Source organism: Lissotriton helveticus, chromosome 5_1, assembly GCF_964261635.1.
Source record: "Lissotriton helveticus chromosome 5_1, aLisHel1.1, whole genome shotgun sequence".
Lineage (NCBI taxonomy): Eukaryota > Metazoa > Chordata > Amphibia > Caudata > Salamandridae > Lissotriton > Lissotriton helveticus.
Window position 1 is genome coordinate 1873447932 of NC_136065.1, and position 25503 is coordinate 1873473434.

Sequence of the window (25503 nt, forward strand, 5' to 3'; positions counted from 1 at the left end):
GACTGTGCCAGGTAAGTTGTCTCAGCCTGGGTTGACACGCAAGACGATGGGTGCTGAAGCCCTTTGAGCCCTATGGGCATTGCACGCCTGCCATGGGAGACCTAAGAGGTAATTATGTTGCCATGAGTCCCATATATGTGGCCTAGGTTGATTTAATAAATGGAGTAAAATTAGAGCCTATAAACCATATTCAACAGAAGTTTTTGTAGAGCGTGCATCTTGAATCAGTGTATTTTGAGGTGGTCTCAAATGGGATTATGAAGGCCAAGGATATACAGGTCCGCACAATTTGGCCAAGCGAGGAAGCAGAGATTGAGCCTAGTTTTCATGTTACACCCTTTAGCCGATATGTGAACAACACTCCTCTCTAAAGTTTTACAAGAAAGGTTACTGCTTTTTATTAATATTTTTGAGGAGCTGAATCAGTAGATTATGGTAATTAAACACAAACATGACATTTTAAGTCAGTTTGACACAATACGTCTTTCTAGAAAAAATTACAAATCCAACTTAAGGGAAGTCAGGCTGTTCTACTTTAATGCTATGACCAACTTAACTAAGTGTCAGATTTGAAGACATTTCAGAAAAGGTTCAATATCGGTTTGCACCTTTTGCACCAATTGCATGCATTACCAAAACAAAGGGAGAGTACACTGAGTTACAGGTACTCACAGCCACACAACGGAATTGGAGAGCTCGGTTGCAGAGACACTTTCACATGGGGTTTCTGCTTTTTTCATTGCCCCCTTGGGGGCTGAAGTTCAGATGGGCTTCTAGTAAAGACCCTGTGGAGTGATGTGAAAGTGGTCAGAGAGGGACATACTTCTAATTATATTTCAGATTGTCTACCCTAACAACAAACTGTTTGACAAACCATTATGATAACATCCTCTCCAAGCACTTTCATGTCACTCTACAGAAGCTTCACTATCAGCCCACCTGCAAACGGACATCAGAATAGTACTGAGCAAGACAGATTCTGCTGCAGGAGGAGGTACGCGGGGGAGTTTGCGAATGTTGTAAGAGCTGAGCATTAGCAACATGAAGATCTCATGTTAAGCCACACGTGTCCCCTTTCCTGCTAACTTCGAGCTGTGTATGTGACCATTGCAAATTATTGAGACAGGAATAATGTCATTCCTACTCCATTGCACACAGGCAAATAGGTCCTATCATCCCTCTTTAGAATGAAATGTTATGTCTTGACCTGGAAATAACCTGTAAGAGGAACAGGGAATGGGTGGGTGGAAGAGTGCAGTGATTACACCTTCAGGTATTCTTTCTTTGGTTTACATTACTTTCTTGCAAAACTGTTTCAGTGGAAGCTACATGTAAATTGGAATCAGTGGCTTAAATTATTAAAAAAAAATGTTTTTAAAGAGAAAAAAAAACTACAGGTCACTGGGGAAAAGTGCAAAGATAACAAGATTTAAGGAGTACAGGAACTTTGCCCTGTCCACAAATACAGTCATTTGAAGGAAATGCAATTCCATCTCAAAGAGAGACAATTATTACAACAAACCCTGAAGAAAAATACATGATTAGTTGAGTGCAGAGCAGAACTGAGTCACAGTCTGACTAATACAAATGTGCCCTAAGACCCATTTCCCAGCTCAATTAAAAATATACAATAATGAACAGAACCTCTCTCTTCAGAGGACTTGGAGATCACACAGGCAGGTCACGAAGGACGTGTAGACATTCGCTGCAAAGGACACGACAAGCGCCAGCCAGCATCCACCCTCAGCAGAGGACGGGAATTAGTCCAAAGTGGAATTGAATGTTGAGGAACAATCTTAGCTAAATAATGTTCCACCTCGGCAATAAAAATTTGGAGACTAAAGAATCCAGCCTACATGTAATGTGCCGTGAAGGTTAAGGAGAAAGGATCGTCTTTGTGATTGGAGCCCAAGAAGATACCTCAATCCTGACAGCCAATCAGCCTTACTTATTGGGTAATATAATACCTGGCTCGCTTCTGTAGCAGCCCAGCGAGAAGGGACTTTTATTCCAATGGAGTAATTAAAGCTAGGCCTCATAATTCATGGGGTGATATCATTTCAGGAAGGTTTTGTGGCTCCTTCTACAGATTTCAGGCTCGTGATGTCGTGAACCTCTGCCTTTAGCAAAATTGAAACCTGCAAACTTCAAAATGGGTTTTCAATCCTGTCACAGCCTGCACTCCCTAGTGACAGTACAGCTCCTTCTTTACAATCCAATGGCATTATTGCGACATTTTCACATTTCCCGTTACGGGTAGCTCGTGATTCATAAATGTCATCAAGGTGTAGGTGTGCGCACCTCAAGTGAAAGAAATGTGTCCTTCTTTAAAAATTCTGTTCATAGTTTCATAACATCAGTGAGTTACTTTACGATTCTTTTACAACTGCTGCTTTGTGTAGTAAGGAACTTTAAAAACCTAGTTTAAATGTCCTGTATAGTTTGTCGTGTAGATGCGATTCCACTATTGTGAAAGTTGGTCTGCACTGGGTAGTGTATTCATCAATCCTATGAGGTTTTTATAAAGAGCGCAAATGGCTATAAAGTGTCCCTGCACTCCGTTACTGACAAAAGAGAGAAGTTAAGATCCAGTTTAGCGGGGTATAGCGAAAAGCCACGTTTTAAAGCAAACGCTGTGCATAAGCACAGTTTTTTATTTTTTTAAACAGCCACCTTTAGCCTCTGTTGCATACAAATGGGTTAAATGAATGTACATGGTAAGGTTGGGAAAGTTCAGTTACCAAGGCAACATTTTGCATGGTATTATAACAGTGTGGCACCTTTGTGGACACTGCGAGAGCTGCAGCTCATGTAAGATATGCTTCCAAATAACAAGAAGTTTAGAACAATGTGTAAGGTTTGTGGTTTAGCAGGCAGTCGTAGGCCTTTCCCCTTGAACTTTTCCCCGAATGACTGTTTACCAAAAGCTGGTAGTGTTCATTTGACAAAATACAGTCTAAATATTAGTTTGGGAGCAATCCTAGTATTTGCGGATAAGAGGTCTGTACTCTACAAATTTTGAGATTTACCAAGGTTCAGACAATTTGTTTAAATGAGGATACCAGAGTTGCAGCTGAGGTCTTCTATTTGTAGATTTGTCATCTTTACCACTTCACCTCAGTACCTCTCTGATGGTTGCTACAGAAATTTCACCTCCCAGTCTCTTCATGATGGACCTGAGGTCATCAGTGCATTACGGCAGGCTTCGCCCTAGCCTGCAAAGGCTACCACTTCTAGAGATACATTTAAGAATTTGGTTTGAACTTGCTCTTAGTCTGCTCACTGTCAGCATATATTCTACATTCAACCCTAGCACACCATTCACACAAAGAGGAGTTACTCAAGGTTTCATTCAATTTACTCATACATAATAACGTTGACTTTGTAATTTTTACACAAAGGCTGAAATGGTTCCTTGGTAATTCTTGGAAGTGAGTTTCCCAGGGAGGACTCTATGGTTGCCAGGGCCAAGCCATCTTTAATGCTCATCTTCCTGCTTGGCTCTGCTAGAGAAGTAGGTGGTGGTCCCAAATTGGCTAGAAGGACCCTGCAGACTGTACTACGAACATACACCTGCTTATTACAATGATTCGCCAATGTGCGGTTTCATACCATGCACCATCTTGCCAATTTGCTGTTCCATGCCACTTTCGATATCCTACTAGACCAGACACATAACAATAGGCAGGAGCTAGGTCATAAATTCATGAGCACATGTGCTTATCAATCAGTACATTATATCTGTTGGACTCCCAAAAAAAACCCACAGAGAAACACAATTAGGTGATGCTGTCTAAGTTGGAAAAGCAATGCATCACTGGAGGTATAGTTACCACAAGCAAAAGGGGCCTTGAGATATTTGCATCTATACTTCAAAGGCTTTTATCACCACTACTCCATGAGGTGTCCTTAAATTGAACAAAAAGTCCCTTCTGAGCCATAATAGTCTGTTCTTCAGAATCAGGTCTTCATAGAGGAAGAGTGCCCTGGAGCAGTCACAGTTCTGTGGATAAGAGATCGCCTTCCTTACCTAAAGTAATCACCGGATATAATAAAAGTGCTCCTCACCCTTCCCTCTCACCACCCTCCCTACTCCCTGATATTATGTCAGGCCTCCATGTCTCCATACCTCGATGTGAACTTTATGAATTCAAACAGCATTGATATCAGCATCTTTGGACATCTAATATCTATGACAAATATCACACCAATTGCGGAAACTGCTCAAAACGAATTTGGTCTATAGAGCTCTTTTCGTCCCTCGTGATTGGCCCGTAGAAATCCCACATACATCCAGCCACCCGGATTTACTGGAATACCAGAAGTCCCAGGAAACGTGGAGGGCAGAAATAGCAGGGTTTAAGAGTTCTGGTATAGCAGGGTTTAAGAGCTATGGGAATTGGATTTACTCTGCCAATCTCTGCGTGTTTTGCCCAGCATTCTAGCCGAGCCTCTGCCATTTTCAGCAGGTGAAATCCCACGTGGAATAACACTGAGTGGTAGTTTTCCTGCTGAATCCATAAGGCTGATGCACTTGGTAGCTCTGGTTACCAGGCTCACAGGAATTACCTGGTCAGTCAAAATAATGGGCTAAGTAGGTTAACCCACTAACCTCTATTTGTGAACCTATACATTGTTATGATATGGTCTGGTTAACTAGCATCGGCATATACCAGGGCATGTGTTTCAGTAACTCAAGGGTGGCATGTAGCAGCTACAATGTGGAGTAGATCTGTGTCCTACCACCTTCCTACTGCTGTCGAGCAGAAAGAGCTATGAATGCAGGAGAATCGACCCCTATGTGCCGCTTAAGGGAGACCCACCTGGCTGAGCCGCTAAGCCCCAACTGCTCTGCACACAGATGTGTATCAAGTGTAAAATGTCAGTCTTACAGAACCAAAGGGAGCAAGTAACTCCACGCAGCCACATTTATTTGCTGGGAGTGTGTGCCAAGAAAGTGTGTGTGCTGAATTGCAGCCTTTCCTGAACACTAGCTTCTAATTAAGCACCATGTTTACACAGGGTGTGTACACAGCAGAGGTGCAATCCTTCCTGTCACAGAACGGAAGCCCTGCACCTGCTGCTAATGACTCTTTTCCATAAAGAGAAGAGATACAATGTTATTTCATGTTGTGCCTGAGGAGCTGCTGCAGCCTCAAACCCTGAGAAGGAGAAGCGAGAGGCTTCCTGACCTCCCTCTCATCTGTTTATTGGGTAGTCTACAGTGTAAATTGAATCAGGCGGTGCTGCTAATCACAAAATTATTCTTTCTAATGATCATTGGAGGTTTGGCTTTCCAGGAAGAGCCTGCTGGAGCTTGAAGCAGTACAAATGATGTACGCGCCCCACATACCAATCAACACCTTCCAATCTTTTTTTAGAGCGCTACGCTCTACCAAAACTGCCCTTCATTGCGTGTCAAACTTCTTCATTTCTACACACAATAAAGAAATACCATTCATTTACACTTCTTCTTCCACCCACATTCGATGCTGTAAACCATGCTGCTCTCCTTTCAGTGATCACCATTCAAGGATTAAGTTACAAACAACTCACATGGGTTCCATCCAGGGCCGGACTGACGGTAGCGGGCACCGGGCGTTTCACCGGTGGGGGAAGTTTTATGTTAGTGAAGGCCGGATTTGCAGCAATGCTGCAAAAATCGGCACGCACTAACAAAAGAGCACGCAGCAGCGGTGTTCCTGCCAGCATCCTCCAACCCCCTGCCCCTCCGGGGCTAGTTGGACCTAATTGCCAGGGTCAGTTTACGATTCCAATCCGGCTCAGGTTTCATCCCTTCTCTCTTACCAATGCCGGGCACCCTGACATTTTGGCTTTCGGCTCCCCAACCCGCCCCAGCTGGAGCTGGAGGCTGCAGGTGTATGGTTGTAGGAGGCACCTGCAGATCCCTGCAGTGCTCGGAGGCAGCTTGTGCCCCGGGGGAAGCAGTTTTTCTGTCAATAAGGTCATCAATGATGGAAACAGGTGGGTATAAACGAGGATCAAATCTCAGGATCATAAACAAGGCACCCCACCAGCACTTTAAGGGTCTTCAGGGCACCAGATTAGGGAGTGGGCATTGCCACTCCCCAATATAATTACTCTACACATACTGTCTGACCTGCAATCTCAACGAAGTAACCACGGATATTATAAACACCTTCTGCAAAAGACCATCACACAGCCTCTAAAAGGCCGTAAGCGCCACCAACGGGGCAACATGTGATCTGGGTGGGTCAGGGTGCAGCAACCTCTTTGTACGGGAAAAGAAGTTGCAAGCTCTACTTACAGTAATAAGCACCAAGTCTAATGATGCTCAGGAGTGCCAAGGTCTAATCTCTCCAATGGCTCGTATGTTTGAAAAATCCATAAAAGTGCCATTAAAATGTTACTTTTTAAAATATCCCATTGGGGCAATTCTCTCAGCAACAGTAGATATAGAGGGCCTTTCAAAACCAATTTCCCCGACTATAAGTCTTAATAGACTGTCCCACGAGGCAGCCCAGGATATGGGGGCTCCCAAGGTGGGTAAGGGTGCTGAAGCCATAAGACCATTACCAATTGAGGTTAGGACCCTGGTGGTAACATGTTTGAACGGATCAAAAAGTCAACCAGGACTTGATGTACAAGATGAATCACAGCAAGAAGCTTGCGGGTCACTGGAAGTACATCCTTCAAGCCTAAGCTCCATACTGGGCTCCCCTCAACCTGACCAAAACCCCGACTTGGATCAAAAACAACACGAACAAACCATGGGGGAGTCACGGTTGTGCAGCCCAACAATATTAATATAATGGCCTGATAATATGGCCAGTGTCTGTGGAAGAAGTCAAACAAGTGCCAAGCACCCACTAGTGGTGGTGGTGGAGAGGGACAAACTGAACTCTCCCAACAGCCCAAATGGAACACCAGATCCAACCTGGAGCTTGGCAGAAATAGGGGCACAAACAAAGTTAGCTACAGAGAGTGATATAGTCTAAGGCGTCCCAACATAAGGGGTTCAATGCACCAACTGGGTCATGGGATGTATGGGACCTTATTTTTAGAAACTTCACAGCTAACATTAGACGCTTTGCCCTATCAGTCAAACAAAATGGACGTGCAAATAAACTTGTCATACACCCTAGCAGTATTTATCTCTGGCACTGATTATAAGCTGATAGATTTAAATAAGTTAATGACTCGGACCCAACATTAGGCAGTTGCAACACACACGGCATGTTCTTGTGCCCCACTGATCAACAAACTTGGCACAATCCGAGTCATCCTGTGCACTTTAATCAAAGATTTAAAAGATAATCTAGCCACCTCATGCTGTAAAAGGAACACATCATATCCGCAATACAGACATTGGTGTTAGACAAAGACGCAACACAATCAGCATCCCTGGTCAGCCGGGACTCCCCTAAGGATATATTTGTCAAAAAATCTGTATTATCCAGTAATATCTTCCCCTAATGAGTTTGGATCTGTCGCAAGCAGGCAACCATCTTTAAACAATGCTCCGACAACATCTAATCTGGCTCTCGCAGAGATAATAACACCAAATGCACACCAGTTTCTTCAATAATAACCTTAAGTGAGGCACCTCTATTTCACAGTGCACCTACGATCAGCGAACACAAAATCTTGAAATCTACAGCAACAACCACCCTAGAAAAGGTCCCCTTCAGTCTACCTCCCTAAAAAGAGAGACAGACCTCACACTGATAATACACAATGTGCCCACCCCTCTGGACATGCAAGTAGTTGCCTGTCCCAAGAACACGAATGATGATGTACTCCTGGCCTACGACCAAAGCGCCAAGGGTCCTTGGAACTATTAAATCTTAGTGTACCAAATACCAAGGCAGTGTAGTCCTAAAGCTACCTCATGCCTCTTTAATCCACTACCATTGCCTCCCTGCGCCTTTCACCAACTCTGGAAGATTCCTACTTTCTCCCTTTCTGACGTTTTTCCTGTATTTCTCGTCCTTCGTCTGTCCGATTTGTGTGTATTTCCTTTTGCTCTCTGTCAAGATTGACTGGCCTACAAGGCAATCAGGCGGTGTCCAATGGGCAGGTCTGACAGATCAGTGTGTGGTCAATTTTTATAGCAGCTGTGAACCAGTGTTATTGGCAGGTGGGCCGGTTTTTACTGTTGATTTCGACGAAATTACCACTTTTTTAGCTATTTGCTTCGCTAATGGGAGCTACTTTTATTTCAGCGACGGTGCCTATGTTTTTGTCCCAGTCCGACCCTACTAAATGTCTGATAAGTGCGAGTCCCCAAAAAATGGGTTCTGGTGGCCTCCACTAGCAATCACCAGTTCGAATTAAACACTGCCACTCCTCTGCCAGTAGGTGGTTCTCAAGGCTCAGTTCTGGTTCCTCTACTTTTCCCTTTTTACACTACACCCAAAGTTGAGACCATCTCATCAATAAGCTTATTTACTTAGCTGCGTGCCAATGACAGATTGCTTTCTCCATCCCAAAATTCACCCCTGAGCGCCAAGGCTATGTTTGCCACTGCCTTTTAGCCATTTATCCCTGGATGGCTATCCATTCCGTATGCTGAACGTCTATAAAACAGAAGTTATAAACTTCCCTATATCTTCTGTCAGAAACCTTGATGAATAATGTAACTTATCTATAATCCACATCGTCTTTCATACAGTCAAAACACAAGTCTGTGCATTTGTTCTCAGCAAGTTAGATTGCTGCAATGGCCACTAAATGGTCTTGCTCAATACTTATTTCTTCCATTGCAGAAGGTGCTAAACTGTCTTGTAAGAACTCTTTTAAACCTTCATAATCCGGCCTCTATATCCTAATGTTTCTACATATAGGCTGGCTATCTCCAAAAGAAAAAAATACAGGTCAACTTAGAACATTTATACCTTTAAAACTAGAATTAATTGCTTCCATCACCAAGATATGCATCTTGAGTACTAACAGAATATATTCTTTCTTGCATCCTTTGCTCAACTATTTTAAATCGTTGTTTCCTTCCGAAACGTGTTGATTCGTGATTCCATACATTGCAGCCTCTTTGACCATACCTCTGAAATCGACTCCCAGTTCATACGCTCTTTTCCTACTTTCACATGTGCAGTGCCTTGAAGACTTTCCTACGTATGCTTAAAGGTGGGCACAACTAATGTTTACCAATTTGTACACTCCTATGCCATCTCATTACCCACAACGCAAATATCTAGAGAATCGTGTATAATAAGGTGTGTAGGCCCTCAATTGTGAGTTAATTGATGGACAAAAGGCAAGCAAGACAATCGTCACATATGCAGTTTACGAATAAAAATCAATCTTATAACATATACAGTATATGGCCTTTTGTACTGCATAGCCTCTACTAATGATCACATCTAACTCAAAATGTAATCTACTGCAAGGAAAGGGGAGTAAATGCATGGAAAGGTTTCCTTGAGAACAAAGGACTAATACCAATAGCCAAATAACCAATGGAATAACCACTAGCCTTGGGTTCTGGATAGCAGATAGCATGCTACTCTAAGTGGAGCGCTGCAATGTCTCTTCAGAGGAAGTAAGCACTATATGTGCAATTAGAATACCGGTGTTCTGTCGCTAAACATTTTTTACAAAATGTTTCTTTCTTGCTTATTAAATAAAAATATATGTATGTGGCCCTTATAGTGTTTATACAGGAATCGCTGGCCATATCAGTGCACTTCACTGCAATCACTATATAACTTGACTAGATTAATGTCCTTGTCTCGTGCCTGCCTGTGTATACACAGCGCTTAACTTCAGCTGGTGGTTTTTTAGTGGGACCCACTGGCACTCATTTTTGGAGACCAGCACTTATTTAACCTCAAACTTTTCTCGAGAGCCAGAGTGGTAAGTAAACTTAGTTTATTAGTCTATTAAAACCATAAACAAAATCACACGGTTAAAAGTACATAACGAATAAAAAGGTAAATAGATAAAAAGCGGGTATGTCATACAACTAATACAACCTCAACTCTTCACGCTACATACCCTTTGCTTTCTTAACTTTCTTTCCTAGAGTTCTTAATTGGGATACCAAACATTAATCTATGTTAGATAAAAAGTGACTAAACAGGAATCGTTTGTTACCTTGATGTCTAAAAAAGCAAGCTTTCTGCACAGATAACTAAAAAGTCCCTTAAGTAAATTTATATATATAGTTAAAAATGCCTATAAGCGGGACTAAGAGAAGAATGAATACGGTGCCAAATAGACTATGAGACCCACTATTAAAAACAATTTTGCAAGAATTCACATCATTAAAAATACAGAACTGGTCAAGTAGTTATCTGAGTCTAACGGGAGAGGGAACTACTAGTTTCACTCCCTAGCAGCCCGTCCTTCACAGTTACTGGGCATGCTTGGTTAAGATTAAAGGTTTCCAAGTTATTACAATTTAAAATTACATTCAGGAACCGCCTCCAGATTACACATTACATATCCTGCTAACTGATCATTTTCTTAATTCAGATCAATAACTGAATCAGTCTAATGTTCAGCTTGGTGTTGATTGGGTTCATGGACTTCACCAGTGCATGCCTGCATGACCTAACTCCCCGTTCAAGGAACTCCTGCCCAGGCACGGCCCGTGTAGGGCGTTACACCGGGCGGTGACGTCAGGCGGGGGAGGGGCAGGTTGGGGGGTTGTAAAATGCAGGATATAGACAATTTCAGGTAAGTACCGAAAAAAAACTAATTTTGCTGCGCGCTGCATCACATTTGGCGATGCAGCGCAAGGAACGAAATTCGTTTTATTTATTTTTTACAGTACTTACCTGAAATGGTCCATATCCCGCATTTTACAACCCCCCACCCTGCCCCTCCCCCGCCTGACGTCAAGGGGGGCTTGGGGGAGGGAGCCGACCGCCGGGAGGTCTCCTCCCCCGGGCGGTTTGGGAGAGCTGCGAGGGGTGTCCCTTTAAGAGGGACAGAAGTTTCTAGAATTGGGCTGGTCCAGTAGGACCAGCATAGCCCAATTATAAACCCCCCGCCCACTGCCTACCAGCCACCATTTTAGGTTTGGTGACCTGGTGGCTAGGTGGGCTCATAGCTTTTTGTGGTGCGTGTATTGTGAATTGGGTATTTAGGTTATTGTCTTTAACTTCTCTTGCTACTTTACGATGGAAGACTCTCGTGTTGTGGAAGCGATGCGGCTGCTGGCTGAGGCAGGGCGCATGGATTTAATTTCTGGAGGTGTGCCGGCGCGTCCCCAGCGCCAGGCCTCCGCTGGCGTGGGGGCGGCGGTGCTGGCGTGCTCGTCGCCGAAGAGGAGACGCCCGAGCCAGGTAAGCGAGAGGGGCCGGTCCCGTTCGAGGAAGCCGGCCCCTCAGAAGGCTGCGCGTGTGTTTTCTAGTGAGGCGGCAGCTCCGGCGTTACGCGGCCCGTCTGGTGAGGGCGGTAGGGGGACGCGCGTAGCTCCAGAGTGTCAGGTAGGTGTTGCGGTGGGGGCGGGGGGTGCTCCGACTACGTCTGGCGCTTTGGTGGGGCAGGCGCATGTGTCCAGTGACGCTCTGCCGCCCCCCCCGTTATTCCAGGCTGCTGCTCCCCCTTTCTCTGGTCCGGTGACTTCAAGGGCCGCCTCGGCGGGAGGGCGGGGTAGGGGGGGCAGGGGGGGGAGCAAAAAGCGCTCCGCTTCGGACCCGCTAGTGGAGCGGCGAGTGCAGCATGAGGAGCCCGCCCCGGCTCGTAGCGCGCGCAGAGGCTCTGTTCCATGTGTGGTGCAGGTATCAGGCCAGGAGCGTTTGGTGCATGGGGTTCAGAATGTGCAGTGGGCTGTTGAGGACTCGCAGTTTGCTCCTGAGGCGGCACATTTATTGTTGGGGTCACCTCCCGGCTATGTGGTTTTTGAGAGGCAGGCTGGGGAAACTAGGGAGGCAAACGTGGTTTTTACTCATGGTGAGTTGGACTGCGAGGAGGTGGCACCTGTTAGGCATCAAGCTGTTTTGGGTCAGGCTTCTGATACTGGCATGAGGGATGTGGAGGGTAATGTGGGTAGCCCATTGTTGTTTTCTACCCCTGGCTCCGCTGAGGGTCCTGCGTTGTCTGTGGGGGGGGGGCTCGAGGGGGGAGGGTGAATGGGCACAGATGGGTGAAGGGAGTTCTGTTTCTGGTTTGGTTTCAGGGCAGGAGGTTTCCGGGTTGGGTGGTTTCGGAGCTTATGGTTTCATGGAGTTGGATGTAAGTTTGCAAAAGGAAGGCAGGAACATATCGCAGGTGGGCCGTGCCCCACTGCCTTGTGATGCTAGTGTGGCAGGACGTACACGCGGTGCAGGGATTTCAGGGTATGGAAGGACGGTTGTGGGTGCAGGGGCAGGTGTTTGCCAACCTGTCATGAGTGGTTCAAGGGGTTCTGGTTTGCATGGTTCTAGGATGGGGCCGACTGGTGGTTTTCGGCAGGGGCGTGTTGGGCCTGTTTTAGGGGCTGGGGAGGTCCCAAATTGGTCAGGTGAGGTGAGAGGCCCATATGTTATGTTTGGCTCCCCTGGGTGGGATCATTTTGGCACTGCAAGTTTGGCGCAACGTGGTTTTCAGTCGGTGGGTGAAGGTCAAGTTTGGGGCGCGAGGGCCCCTCTTCTGGCTTCCTCTCCGGCGGAGGCAGAGGGTAACTTGGACGTGAGCGATGAAGATGAGGTGATTGGTGATTCTCCGGTCCGGGGACGCCCTATGAGGGGTTGTCCTAGAGGGAGTTCTTTGGACAGGTTGCAAGGGAGGGTTGTTGAGGATAATTTGCAGAGATCCAGGTCTGTTTCGGGTGTTGTTTTCAGGGACCCTAGCACACCAGTCCAAACTTTTTCTTTTCAGGATAGGAATAGGTGCGGAGGTCCAGACTTGGCAGGGCGCGGTCCAGTCCCATCACGCCAAGGGGAAGTGAGGAGAATGCCTAGCGCGGCCCTCTCTTTTCCACCGAGGGATCCCGCCGCGGCCAGCACACGAGGGTCTGGCGTGACCCCGCTGGCCCCAACGAGTAGCAGGTATAGGTGGCAGGCCTTGCCGGCGGCTAAGGAGCTACAGAGTCAACACACAGGGAGGTACGGGCGTGTACAGCCTGCTCCCCCTCCTGGAGTTTCACAATCATTTAAATGTACGGTGGTTGATACCGGGTTAGGTAAGACCCGTGGTGATTTGTTGCACACTACTGTCGATTCAGTGGTGTTGGACTACGACGAAGACAGTCCTGAAGAAGGTGAAGTGCGGGATCCGGAAAGGGGGGTGCCCTCTCATGTTTCTTCTAGTGTGTTACAGGCTCCAGTGGTCCAAAGTCAAGTGCAAGGGAGAAGAGAGCACGGCCCATCGAGTAGGGCGCCTCGCAGACCGGATGCATTGACCTCGGAGACACGGGCGGAGCCATCGAGAGTGGTCTCTCTGTTGCCAGGTGAGCAATCAGCCACACAGGCCAAACCTAAGATGGTGTCTGTGGGTACCGGTGGTGAAACTGAAGTGATTAGTAGTGATGGCCGTTTGGTTAAAGGTCGATATGTTAAAGACACAGCAGTTGGTACAGATGATGTGGTAGACATTCAGAACACAGTGGTAGGACATGTTATGGCTGGTGCTTCCAGCAAAGTTAAAGAGCCTGTGGCCAGTAAAGAACTAAAAATCAAGAAAATGCCTTACATGGGGGTTACGAAACCGTTAGGTGCTCATCTCATGTTAAGTACAAAGGAACGAATTTGGAATGGTGAGTATGTGGAACTACGGAAGCTACTCCACAGGGAAGTCCGGTCTAAAGAAGGGTCTAAGGAGGAGGAGTTTGAGCTGGCTAAACGCCCCAGAGTGCCTTTAACTATTGAAAACTGGACAGCTGCATTTTTGATTTATGCTAGTGTATATTGCGAAAAGTTCCCTGAGCGCAGCGTGTCCCTTTTTAAATACATGGACGTCATTCGCAAGGCCCAGATCACCGGGGGTGGTTTTGCTTGGTCTCAATATGATGAGGAATTTAGGGCCAGAATGGCTTGGGACCCGGAAGCTAAGTGGGGGGAGATAGATAATGACTTGTGGCAACACACAATGGGGTCAGCGTCAGGGGGGAAAACCATTTTCACGGCAAGTGGTTTGCCGTTAGTTTATCGGCCCTTTCAGGGGAAGCCCACCCGGGGAGGGGTGGGGGCCACTGCAACCTTGTACTCAGGGTCTGGTTTCTGTTGGGAATTTAATAAGGGCTCATGTACCAGGGAGTATTGTAAATTTAAACATGAATGCTCAGGTTGTGGTAAGAAACACCCGTTGTCCAAGTGTTGGAACAATCAGCCATCGGACGGTACACAGGGAAAGCAAACAGTTTCAGGAACATCAAATACGACTTCACAGTTTTCAGGAGGAAGGGGATACAGAGGTGCTAAGGGTGCTGGGTCCAAGGGCTCGTACGCCAGTTAATTTAGAAAGGCTGCGCATTGCCCTCCATGGTTTCGAAGATCAGTCAGCAAAAGTTACACTGTTGGAAGGTTTTCAGTTTGGGTTCCGACTCGGTTACTTAGGTGCTAGGGAACGGAGGTGGTCTGCCAATTTAAAATCAGCTTCTGAACATGCCACAGTGGTACAAGACAAACTTACTAAGGAAGTACATGAAGGGAGGATGGCTGGCCCGTTTCACGATTGGCCGATCCATAACTTGATTGTTTCACCGGTTGGAGTTGTCCCGAAGAAAGAACCGGGACAGTTTCGCCTGATTCAACATTTGTCATGGCCTGAAGGGTCGTCTGTTAATGATTTCATTGACCCAGAGGCAGTGTCTGTCTCTTACTCTTCGGTTGACGTGGCCATGTCACTTGTTGTGACAGCGGGCGCAGCCGCTGAGATGGCTAAGTGTGACATCAAGTCTGCTTTTCGGCTATTGCCTGTCCACCCGGACGATTGGAGCCTTTTAGGTATTCAGTTCAATGGTAAGTGGTACGTGGACAAGGCTCTGCCGATGGGCTGCTCCATATCATGTGCCTTGTTTGAGTGTTTTAGTACTTTTCTGCAATGGTATTTTTCCCATCAGTCCGGTCATACCCTGGTAACACACTATCTCGATGATTTTTTCTTTGTTGGATCCCCGGGCTCCGCGGAGTGCCAGAAGGCTCTGGACACATTCCAAGGGCTCATGGATGATTTGGGAGTTCCTTTGGCGCCCGAGAAAACAATGGGCCCTGCCACTGTCCTATCCTTTTTGGGTATTGAAATAGACTCTGTGAGTATGTCTGCTCGACTGCCGGAAGACAAAAGGGTCAACATGATTGCATTACTGGATGTGATGTTGTCAAAGAGAAAAGTGTTGGTGAAAGAGATTCAAGTGCTTTTGGGTCATTTGAATTTTGCCTGCAGAGTGGTGAGAGCGGGCAGGACTTTTTGTAGGAGACTGGGCAGGGCTTTGGCAGGTCATCATTTGCCCCACCATCGTGTTCGTCTGTCTGCTGGCGTCAAGGAGGATTTGAGAATGTGGAAGTTTTTTCTGAACTCCTTCAATGGTGTCCCCTTGGTCAGAGAGGTTGACTTTCAGTGGGATGTACAAATGTTTTCGGATGCTGCTGGCAGTGATGGTTTTGGGCTCTTTTGGAATGGCAAATGGTGTGCAGAACGTTGGCCTGATGAATGGTTGAATGGAGGTCGCAGCATCACTTTTCTGGAAATGTTCCCCATATTGGTCGCCTTGACATTGTGGGGGGAGGAATTGGCGCACAAGAAAGTGCTGTTTCGTGTGGATAACATGGCGGTGGTGGAGATAGTGAATCGCCAATCGGCCAGGGACGGACAAGTGTTGAAACTTATGAGAGTTTTTGTTCTTGGTTGTTTGAAACACGATATTCATTTTCGTGCGTTGCACATTCCTGGTGTGGACAATGACATTGCGGATGCTCTGTCTCGTTCACAGTGGGAGAGATTCCGTGGTCTGGCGAAGGATGCGGACAGATCCCCGACTCCGATGCCGAGTCATCTGTGGCACGTCGGCGAGGTCGGGTCGTTCAATTGGTGGTAGGTTCTCTGTCTGTGTCCACGCGTTCTGCGTATTCCCTTGCGTGGAAGGAATTTCTGGAATCTGGTGCTGTCAGAAGGGAGGATCTGTCGAGTCGGTCGGATGATGTGGTCAACTTTATACTGGACCTCATGGATAAGGGTTTGACCAAAGTAACCATTGCTGGGAAACTGGCGGGGATTGCTTTCATGGGGAAGTTGTGGTGGGGCTATCCTCCATCTGCGGGGGAAATTGGTAGAAGGATGCTTGAGGGCTGGGCCAGGGAGCAAGGGCACATTGGTAGATCCAGAGCCCCTATATCTTGGCAAGTTCTTGCCAGGTTAATTACGGTTTTGCCTTTAGTTTGTTCAGATGATTTTGAGGCATGTCTTTTCTCTATGTTGATGGCTTTCATGTTTTTTGGTGCTTTCAGGGTATCTGAGTTGTTGGGTTCAAAGTATAAGTGTGGATTGTTTTGGAAGGACGTTTTCTGTTATGATGAGGGAGTTCATGTATGGTTGGCCAGTTCTAAAACGGATCAGACGGGTAAGGGGAAAGGTGTATGGTTACAGGCATGTGCTCCGAAGCTTACTTGCCCTCTACTGCTTGCGCGGCGCTGGCGTTCCTTGTGTGGGGGTGGCGATGAAGTCCTGGTTTTCCAACATATCAATGGCACCCCTGTAACACCTTATCAATTACGTATGGTTTTGCGCAAAGCGCTACAGCACATAGGTCTCGATGGCAATATTTATGGTACTCACTCTTTCAGAATAGGTGCTGCCACTGAAGCTTTTCACAGAAATTGGTCTGAAAGGGATATTAAGCGATTGGGGCGCTGGTCTTCTAACTGTTTCCAGCGTTACGTGAGGAGCTCGGCGGAGGAGGCGCATGCGTCATCCTCCTTCACAGGATTCTAACTCTTTTTTCTTTTTCAGGATCCGTTGCTGGGCCTCGCTCCTCGGTGGTAACGGTCTGGATAGTGGGGCATTCATTTGTCAAGTGGGCCAGAGTCCAGGCGGCGAGGAGTTACTTTGGAGATCTACTTGGTTTCAATGATCGAATGTTTAACGTTCTTTGGAAGGGTAAAGGTGGGATGCTCTGGAGAGAGTTGATCCCTTGTTTGAACAACAACATGGTGGGCGGTGTCTGCCCGGATATTTTAGTCATTCATTTGGGAGAAAATGACCTATGTGCAACGAAAGGTGTAGTCTTGCTGCGAGCTATGAAACGAGATTTAGGCCTCATTAAGGAACGATGGGCTGGGTGTCACGTTTTTTGGACAGAGTTAATTCCTCGCAGGATATGGAGGGGAGCGGTGAATCCCAGGGCTGTCGATCGGGCTAGGAAGAAAGTGAATTCGGAGGTGTCTCGTTGCTGTAGGAGCCTTGGTTTCAGTAGGATTTCACACAGGGACATTAAGTTTGAGGCTGTTGAGTTCTTTAGGGATGATGGAGTTCATCTGTCCCGGGTGGGCATGGAACTTTACTTGTTGGAGATTCGTGAGGTTTTAGCCCGGGCTTTGGCCATGCAGCGTTGATTTTCTGGTTGTCTTTCGCTTTGCGGTTGGGGGGCAGAAAGGGAGGCGTTGCTTCCCCCGCCTACCTTTCTGGGTGGCGGTGTTTTTGGGTATCATTACGGTTTTTAGGCAGATTGCTGGTTGAGTATTAGTTCAAGTATTTCTTTGACAAGTGCTGGGGTATGTTGGTCATGGTTTGACCGTTCAGTTTTGTGAGGGGGGGGTATCTGCAGGAGTGCAGGGTCAGGCAGGGTTTATGGTTATGGAGGACCTGACCGTTGTTATTGCAATTGTGGTTGGACGAATAAAGTTTTAACGATGACGTATGTTTGTTTAATGACGAAATGTTTTATTGATGATGTAATTTTATTGATGACGTAATGTTATAATGCTGTTATATTTTTATTGATGTATTGTTGGGAGCGGGAGGGCTCAAATGTTTTAGGGGTGGGGGAGGGTCCGGGGGGCTGAATTTGTAGTTATTTAATTATTTAGTGAGGTTTAGTTTTGTAAGGCGTTGCCAAGGTTTGTGTTTGTAATGTGCACCTGTGTCTTAATAAAGCGGCCTTTTACACACACAAACAACTTTTGGTCTACTTTTCTCCCACCCCTCGCCCTCTCTCCCAAGGGGGGCTTGGGGGAGGGAGCCGACCGCCGGGAGGTCTCCTCCCCCGGGCGGTTTGGGAGAGCTGCGAGGGGTGTCCCTTTAAGAGGGACAGAAGTTTCTAGAATTGGGCTGGTCCAGTAGGACCAGCATAGCCCAATTATAAACCCCCCGCCCACTGCCTACCAGCCACCATTTTAGGTTTGGTGACCTGGTGGCTAGGTGGGCTCATAGCTTTTTGTCCCTCCCTCCCTCCCTCAATTTTTCGCTTTAAATGCTCCGCTTTTCCCCTCGCTGCTCAGTTTTTTCCCCATTTTTTGGGCGTTTTTTGCCCCTATTTTCTTTTTTAAGTAAAAGGCTGTTTTGTGGGCTACCGGTGTGCAGGGGTTGTTTCTCTTGTATTTGTATCCGTCGCTAGACACAGGTGCTGTGCGGTGTTTTTGGGTATCATTACGGTTTTTAGGCAGATTGCTGGTTGAGTATTAGTTCAAGTATTTCTTTGACAAGTGCTGGGGTATGTTGGTCATGGTTTGACCGTTCAGTTTTGTGAGGGGGGGGTATCTGCAGGAGTGCAGGGTCAGGCAGGGTTTATGGTTATGGAGGACCTGACCGTTGTTATTGCAATTGTGGTTGGACGAATAAAGTTTTAACGATGACGTATGTTTGTTTAATGACAAAATGTTTTATTGATGATGTAATTTTATTGATGACGTAATGTTATAATGCTGTTATATTTTTATTGATGTATTGTTGGGAGCGGGAGGGCTCAAATGTTTTAGGGGTGGGGGAGGGTCCGGGGGGCTGAATTTGTAGTTATTTAATTATTTAGTGAGGTTTAGTTTTGTAAGGCGTTGCCAAGGTTTGTGTTTGTAATGTGCACCTGTGTCTTAATAAAGCGGCCTTTTACACACACAAACAACTTTTGGTCTACTTTTCTCCCACCCCTCGCCCTCTCTCCCAACGCCCGGTGTAACGTCCTACACGGGCCGTGCCTGCTCCTGCCTTCATAAAGCTCTTCTTCGAACCATCGAAAAAAGAGTGAGAAATGCACACAAAGTGGAAAGATGGAGGCAACGAAAGATGTCAAACATGTCACAAAAGTAGAAATTAGGAACCTGAAAGAGTGCGATAAATGGGCAAGGAGTGTCTGGCAGTGGTTTTAAAAGGCTTGAGGTTGACGCACTCCTGCACACCGACATTTAATAGCACAGGCCAGAGCTTTGGGCACCGCCACTTATTCTCTTACAAATTAGGCACCGTAAAAACCCTTCAAGAATGCTCGACTCTGCACTGGTGATCACCCACCTCACGAGACCCAATGAGGACTAACCCACCTCTTACCTTTTTAAGCACGCTGTCGAGGGTCTCCGGACGGCTGACGTCAAAGCAGATGAGCACGGCGTCGGAGTCGGGATAGGCCAGCGGGCGCACGTTGTCGTAGTACGCAGAGCCTGCAATTGAACAGGAAGGGGAGAAAGACTCGTTAATGGACTGGTGGTAACAGCTGTTTCCCGCCACACTGCAAATTTATTGATTGCTTCATATCAGAGGGAAATTATGTCTGGGTCGTCAATTATTCATGGATCACATTTGGAAGCTGTCAGGTCAGGAAGACAAACCTTGTTGACTCAAACAGACAGCAGCTGTTTAATGAAGGGTGAATGTCAGACTTGGTGGCAGAGTTCGATGAAATGGTTTCATATGTTCGCATCTGCAGGCGCAGAAAAGGACATTGCGGCCTTTACTGCAGGGTCGGTTCTCTAAACATTTTTAGCAAGTGGTCTATAGCGTACAAATGCTGATACATAGAATGATTCTATTTGGTAGATGCCTTTTGGAAAAAGGTTACAAAAAGTGAAAATACAATATTTATAGTTGGTGGTTGAGCCGGTGAATTAATTGGGAGAGCCTAGCTATAGACAAGGCTTGGGTCTGAGCTACAAAATATTTTTCATGCAATACTCCTCAAGTTAAATATATCTATTTATAGATATATTTTCATTCAACATGCGGAAGCGTTTCAGTTTAGTACATTGGAATGCAATCCCTGCATTGAGAACATCCAGTGGCTGTTATTGTATGGTCACAAGTAATACCCAGAGAATTTTGAAGATGGTGTCATCATCCACAGGATGGAATAAGATCAGCTAGGCATCTCAATAGCCATTTGAAGGGGTTGCTTAATAGGTCCTCACTCAGGGCATATTAAGCACTGTACTTCATGGCTGTTTGGGTAAGGACCTATACTTTCATAGTGATGGTGTGTACATTTGTCACCTCCGGCTAATAAGGTATTTTACATTGCTGACCTTTGCAGTGACCTCATGGTCGGGGGAGGCGGGGTGTGAGGATTTCATGGGCGGGTGGTCAACTATCCAAGCCTGTGGTGGATAGGCTCGGGATGGCCACAAAAATTGTTAGACACCTTAGCTTCACTTACCCAAAATCCAGGTGAACTCCGGATTCGGTGTTCATATTTATCCGAAGTAGGAGCCAGGTTTGGGTTGGGCGCTGCAGCAACTGTCTCTACCCCTCGCCGGTACATTTTGGCACTGCCCAGCAGAATTGGGAGGATGAAGCTTGCACCACGGGGCAAAGGTAAGTCCCAAGTTGCCTAGGCCCATCTCCCAAAGGTTACTACAGAGAGATCCCTTTAATAGGGTTACCTCTGGCTTGGCGCTACTCTACGGGGCTCAATTTATAAGTGAGCCTGAGGCTCCCTCCATACTAAGGGAGCTAGAGTGTTCGCCTTGTGGGAAAGTCTACTAGGAGTCCCAAGGATAACTTCAGAGAGCAGTAAGTCAATTGTCAAATTTGCGGGTGTTGGAATGGCCAGTTAAATGGTCAACTTGTGACTCTTCGAGTATGTGGTATAGGTGTCTAGATCCATGCAATACTTTTTGTAAATAAGTGTATAAACATTTGTGTTGATGTCACTGATTAGTACGGCCTTGCAAGTTACTCTCAAAACCAACGATTTCAAGCTGACTTGTTCATGGGGTGGATTGGGTGGGCTAGGGTCACCTGCGCACCTCAGAGGACCCACACCTAAGACTGTACTATTGTGCAGAAACGCCAGTATGTCTGTTTCTCTGAAGGTGCATTCCTTCAGGGCTGGCACTTCCATATGGTGAGTAAGGCAAGAAAATGGAAAAAACTGTCCTTTATTAGTGAGTGAGGACCTCTTTTGGAGCAAAATGATGTTCAACATAGAGCACTATACATTGTTCTTCAGCCCCTTTAATACAGAAGTTATGCCATAGATAGGTGATAAGTGTAAAATCAGTGGGCATCATGTTGCATGGGAAATTATTATAGTTTGCTCTGAATACATTCAAATAATTCCAAATCTTTAGTCATGCATTTAAAAAACGTATTCTGACTTTCTTACAATCCGATCCACAGAAAATAGCTTAAGCGTTAAATTGCGGAGCCATGCAGTAAGCCCGTTCTCAACAACTGCTTAATGGGTATCATTTTCATATCCATAATTCTGAAGATTAAGACCTATTTTTTCATGTCACTAATTTTCAGAATTACAGATTTTGCCATACTTACACAGGCGTTTGGTGGGACATTTGCTTGCACTGCTATCATCATTTACCAGAGTTTTCAACTTTTTTTTTGCGCAGAGTTTTCTATAGCGCAAACTAGACCCGAACCGAATCAGGTATCAGAGCGCTTTACATAGCACCAGTTACGTTACATGAGGACGGACACACATTAATTTTAGGCACGGGGAGATTAAGTGATTTGACCAGAATCACAGGAGGTTTTGGCGTCGTTACCGAGACTCGAACCCAGATCCCCAGGTCCGAGGTCGAGAGCCCTAGCTGTTAGGCCAACTCCTCTCCCCAACTTTGCATACATCCACCACTCCTGCACACATTCCCTTCCTAGATAGATGTACATTGAAGGCAGTGAAGGATTGCCAGGCCCATCCAGTTTTCAACTATCTGTGTGTCATTATACATTTTCCTAGTTTCCAACTCTTTCTTTGAACACCCCCGCGTTTGCAGCATGTCTACAAAATTTCATAGCCACTACACTGTTCACACATTTTGCCCCAGATTTTGTCCAACAAACTTGTGTGGGATGGTGGGGGAGATGAAAAGCGTCCAACCGATGGCCATATTATGGATCATTCAGCAAAGGTCAAGACACTGCAGTACTTTGGTAAGAACAGATGGACCGTCTAGTTACTATATTGTTGACCATGAAAGCAAAGGAACTGAATTTGAAACAAGCTTTCACGCCAGCGGTCCTCCACTAGCTTGACAAGCTAAGCAAGACTGGACCCCTTATTGGGCTGAATGTCTGGCTTTGGCTCTGGCTTAGCCCTTGTGCACATGTGGACTGTCAAGTCAAGCAAAGCATCCTAGCCACTACTTTTTTCTGTGGGAAGTCTGAGTTCTCTGTTTTGCTTATCAATGTATTTGATACCTTTGAGGTGTTGACCCTTCTTTCTCCCTCTCTACTGTAAGTCGGGGAGAGGCAGTCATATGAACATAAAAATTGTCTCTGCCTTCAATTACAATTAACTTTGTCCTGTTTGTAAAGGAAGATATTATGACTTTTATACATAGTAATGTCACAATGAATTAACAATTGATAATTGTATTTACTGAACACAGAGTACTAATTTAAGTCAAGAAATCATTGAACACAAACCATTGTTCTTTGGTGGTAAAAGGAAGAGTCAATGAGATGTTCATGGAGCGGCTGAAATGAACAATGTGTAATGAGGAAACCTAGTTCAATTTCTGGCTTCCTCCCTTTACCAAAGTGTTTGATCCCATGCAAGTCACTTTACTTCACTGTGCTTGATTTTAATTGAGCGTCACATCTGAAATGACCTTAAGGAAATTCAGTTCATGATGTGTGCTGTATTAAACCTCACTCCAGCATGGTTTCATGGACAATAATGTCGCTCCACATACATAAGCAATATTGGCATTATATAAAGTGAACCTGACAAACTGACATATTTTGTGCTCTCGTGGCCGTGGTGTCAGGGCACTGTCGGACGTGAGGAAAACGACATTTAGAAAAATACATTTAATAGATGTAGATGCAGGGAAATAACACTTCTGTTGAGAGTCTTTATCATATTTCTGCATTGCACTTATATTACCCTTTTATCCTGAATCTTGTGATGACTCAGAATTCCAGATTATGCTTTGGTGCCAAACCAGACCCCAGGTTCAGCTCTGGCTTATCTCTCTATATACATTTCCTGACTTTTCCACCACTATACTCCTGAGGAAATTGTGTGACCCTTGGCAAATCACTTAATCTCCCTGTATTTCCTGACATAATATTTGAAACAGTTTTTAATCCTACAGGAAAGGGCTGAAAATGCCTGAGAAAGATGTATTTAGCATCCGTGGTGCTTTGATATATAGTATTTAATTTTAAATGTATGCGTTTCTAATTACAAATCTGTGTATATGTATTTATACTATGGCAGTGAAAGTAAACGTGACCCAGTAGCACGATGTGTACACTAACTTTACAAATAAACGTACAATCACACATTTATTACTACAATAGAAAGGTCAAATTTGAGTTTGAGTCAATATTGCTGTATAATTTACAGTAAAACAGGCAGTAAAAAGTGTTTTTCTCATGTCAACTTTGCTTTGTTATAACGCACTAATGAATGTGAAATATATATTTCACATTTCTAATGTACTAATGAATGTGAAATATATATATATATATATATATATCTGTATATATATATATATATATTTTTTTTTTGACTGACGAAGCTGGATTAGCGAAACGCGTCTGTCAGGGGTGAAGGGGGTTTGCCTTAAAATCTATTCGTAACGGATTCCAGTGTGCTTGCCATTATTTCGACTGGACAGTTGGATGTGTTGCAATATATATATATATATAATTTACAGCAAAATAGGCAGTAAAAAGTGTTCCTCATGTCAACTGTGCTGTACTGTGGTAATAACATCAAACTTGACTGTAATAATAATGTTATTGGGCCACAAAAGTTAAGCGCACAGAGGGAGGTAAGGATTTACTATTCCTTACTCCACATCTATGTACTTTCGAGATAAATATATATCAGACACCAAAGATCGCCGATTCCCCCGCCACTTACAACGGCGAGACCGCGGTGGGGTAGCGAATACCCCAAACTACTCCAATACTCCCGTCCTCTAATACGAGAATCGCATAAAAGAAGAGATGGACCACGGCTTAATTCCTTCCAGCGTGTTTGTTTTATTCAAGCCGCAAATCACAAAAGTGTTTATCCGTGGAGTTAGCAAATGTATAGAAACGTGCCTTTCGATTGTTGGTCCCTCAGTATTGTGGTAACGATATTTTGTCCTGAGATAGATAGATAGATAGATAGATAGATAGATAGATAGATAGATAGATAGATATTCATTGATGTTAAGCACCTTTCTTGCCATGGATATTTGAGCTCTAGCAGCCATTAACGCACAAATTATTTCTGAAAGGAGAATATTACATTATTCTTATGGGACATTCACCTATTGGATGATTGCAGTAGGTTTCATGTGAACATATTGTCTGATACACCTTAAACCACCTGAGCCACAGGTATACGGCGCATTTATCCCTTCTCCAGATCCGCCCTTTGGATTGGCTGCACTTGGATATTTCCAGCTCAAATAGCCAAGCTCTCCAACGCTACAGCAAGAATGGGTGCTGCCAACTTCCAGTGACATCAACAAATGATCCACCAGACAAGAGCCAGCAATATGTTTTTCCTCGGATGCTATCTGGCAGCAGCTCTTGAGAGCAAAGAGAAAAGCCACCCATTAGCAATGTTTTTTACAAATCTGGTATACACAAGGGCAGACAGAAAAGCTGAACATGTTCTGAACGGTTCTTGCACACAGCCTTTCATACTGGCAGATGGCCTGTGTCTGAGTGTTTCCAATGTTTGCAGCTAATGGAACTTAGGCATTGGGAGCAATGTCATCTGCCAAGATCACAGAATTTGATCAAGTAAAGAAGCCAGGATTAGAACGAAGTATTCCTAGTTCATCAGCTTTTAACCTCACCACTACTGAACATATTTCCAAGCAAATCCCAATGCAGATCTCCCATGCCCAGCAGTGGTTCAAGGGAAAAGCAAGATTAGACAATTTCCTGCTGCACCAACCCCCCCAGCCCTATCAGGAAATGCTGGATTCCCGCTACAAGCATAAGAAGTTATCCCTGTACTGCAGGGAACAAGATGGCACTTTGCATATGGTAGCAAAAAACTTTGCATTGGCTCTACACAGAGTCTCATGCCATTTGCCGGTTCCTGGCATTGTGGTATGAGACACCGGTGAGGCAGCTAATGAAACAAGCATTGGCATAGCCAATAGGTCTCGCTTTTGGGACCTTATAAGTATTTAGTTATGCAGCACAATATCCTTGGTGCAACAACATCAACTGTTGCAT

The 25503-nt window shown here is 45.4% G+C and overlaps 1 protein-coding gene across 1 annotated transcript in view; it reads right to left on the reverse strand.

Annotated features, from left to right (window-relative positions):
* Positions 1-25503, reverse strand: part of RND2 (Rho family GTPase 2) — a 212708-nt gene that overhangs the window by 96004 nt on the left and 91201 nt on the right. The window contains exon 3 of the mRNA XM_078645316.1: positions 19402-19511. Coding sequence (XP_078501442.1) covers positions 19402-19511 — 110 coding nt within the window. The remainder of the gene's footprint in view (positions 1-19401; positions 19512-25503) is intronic.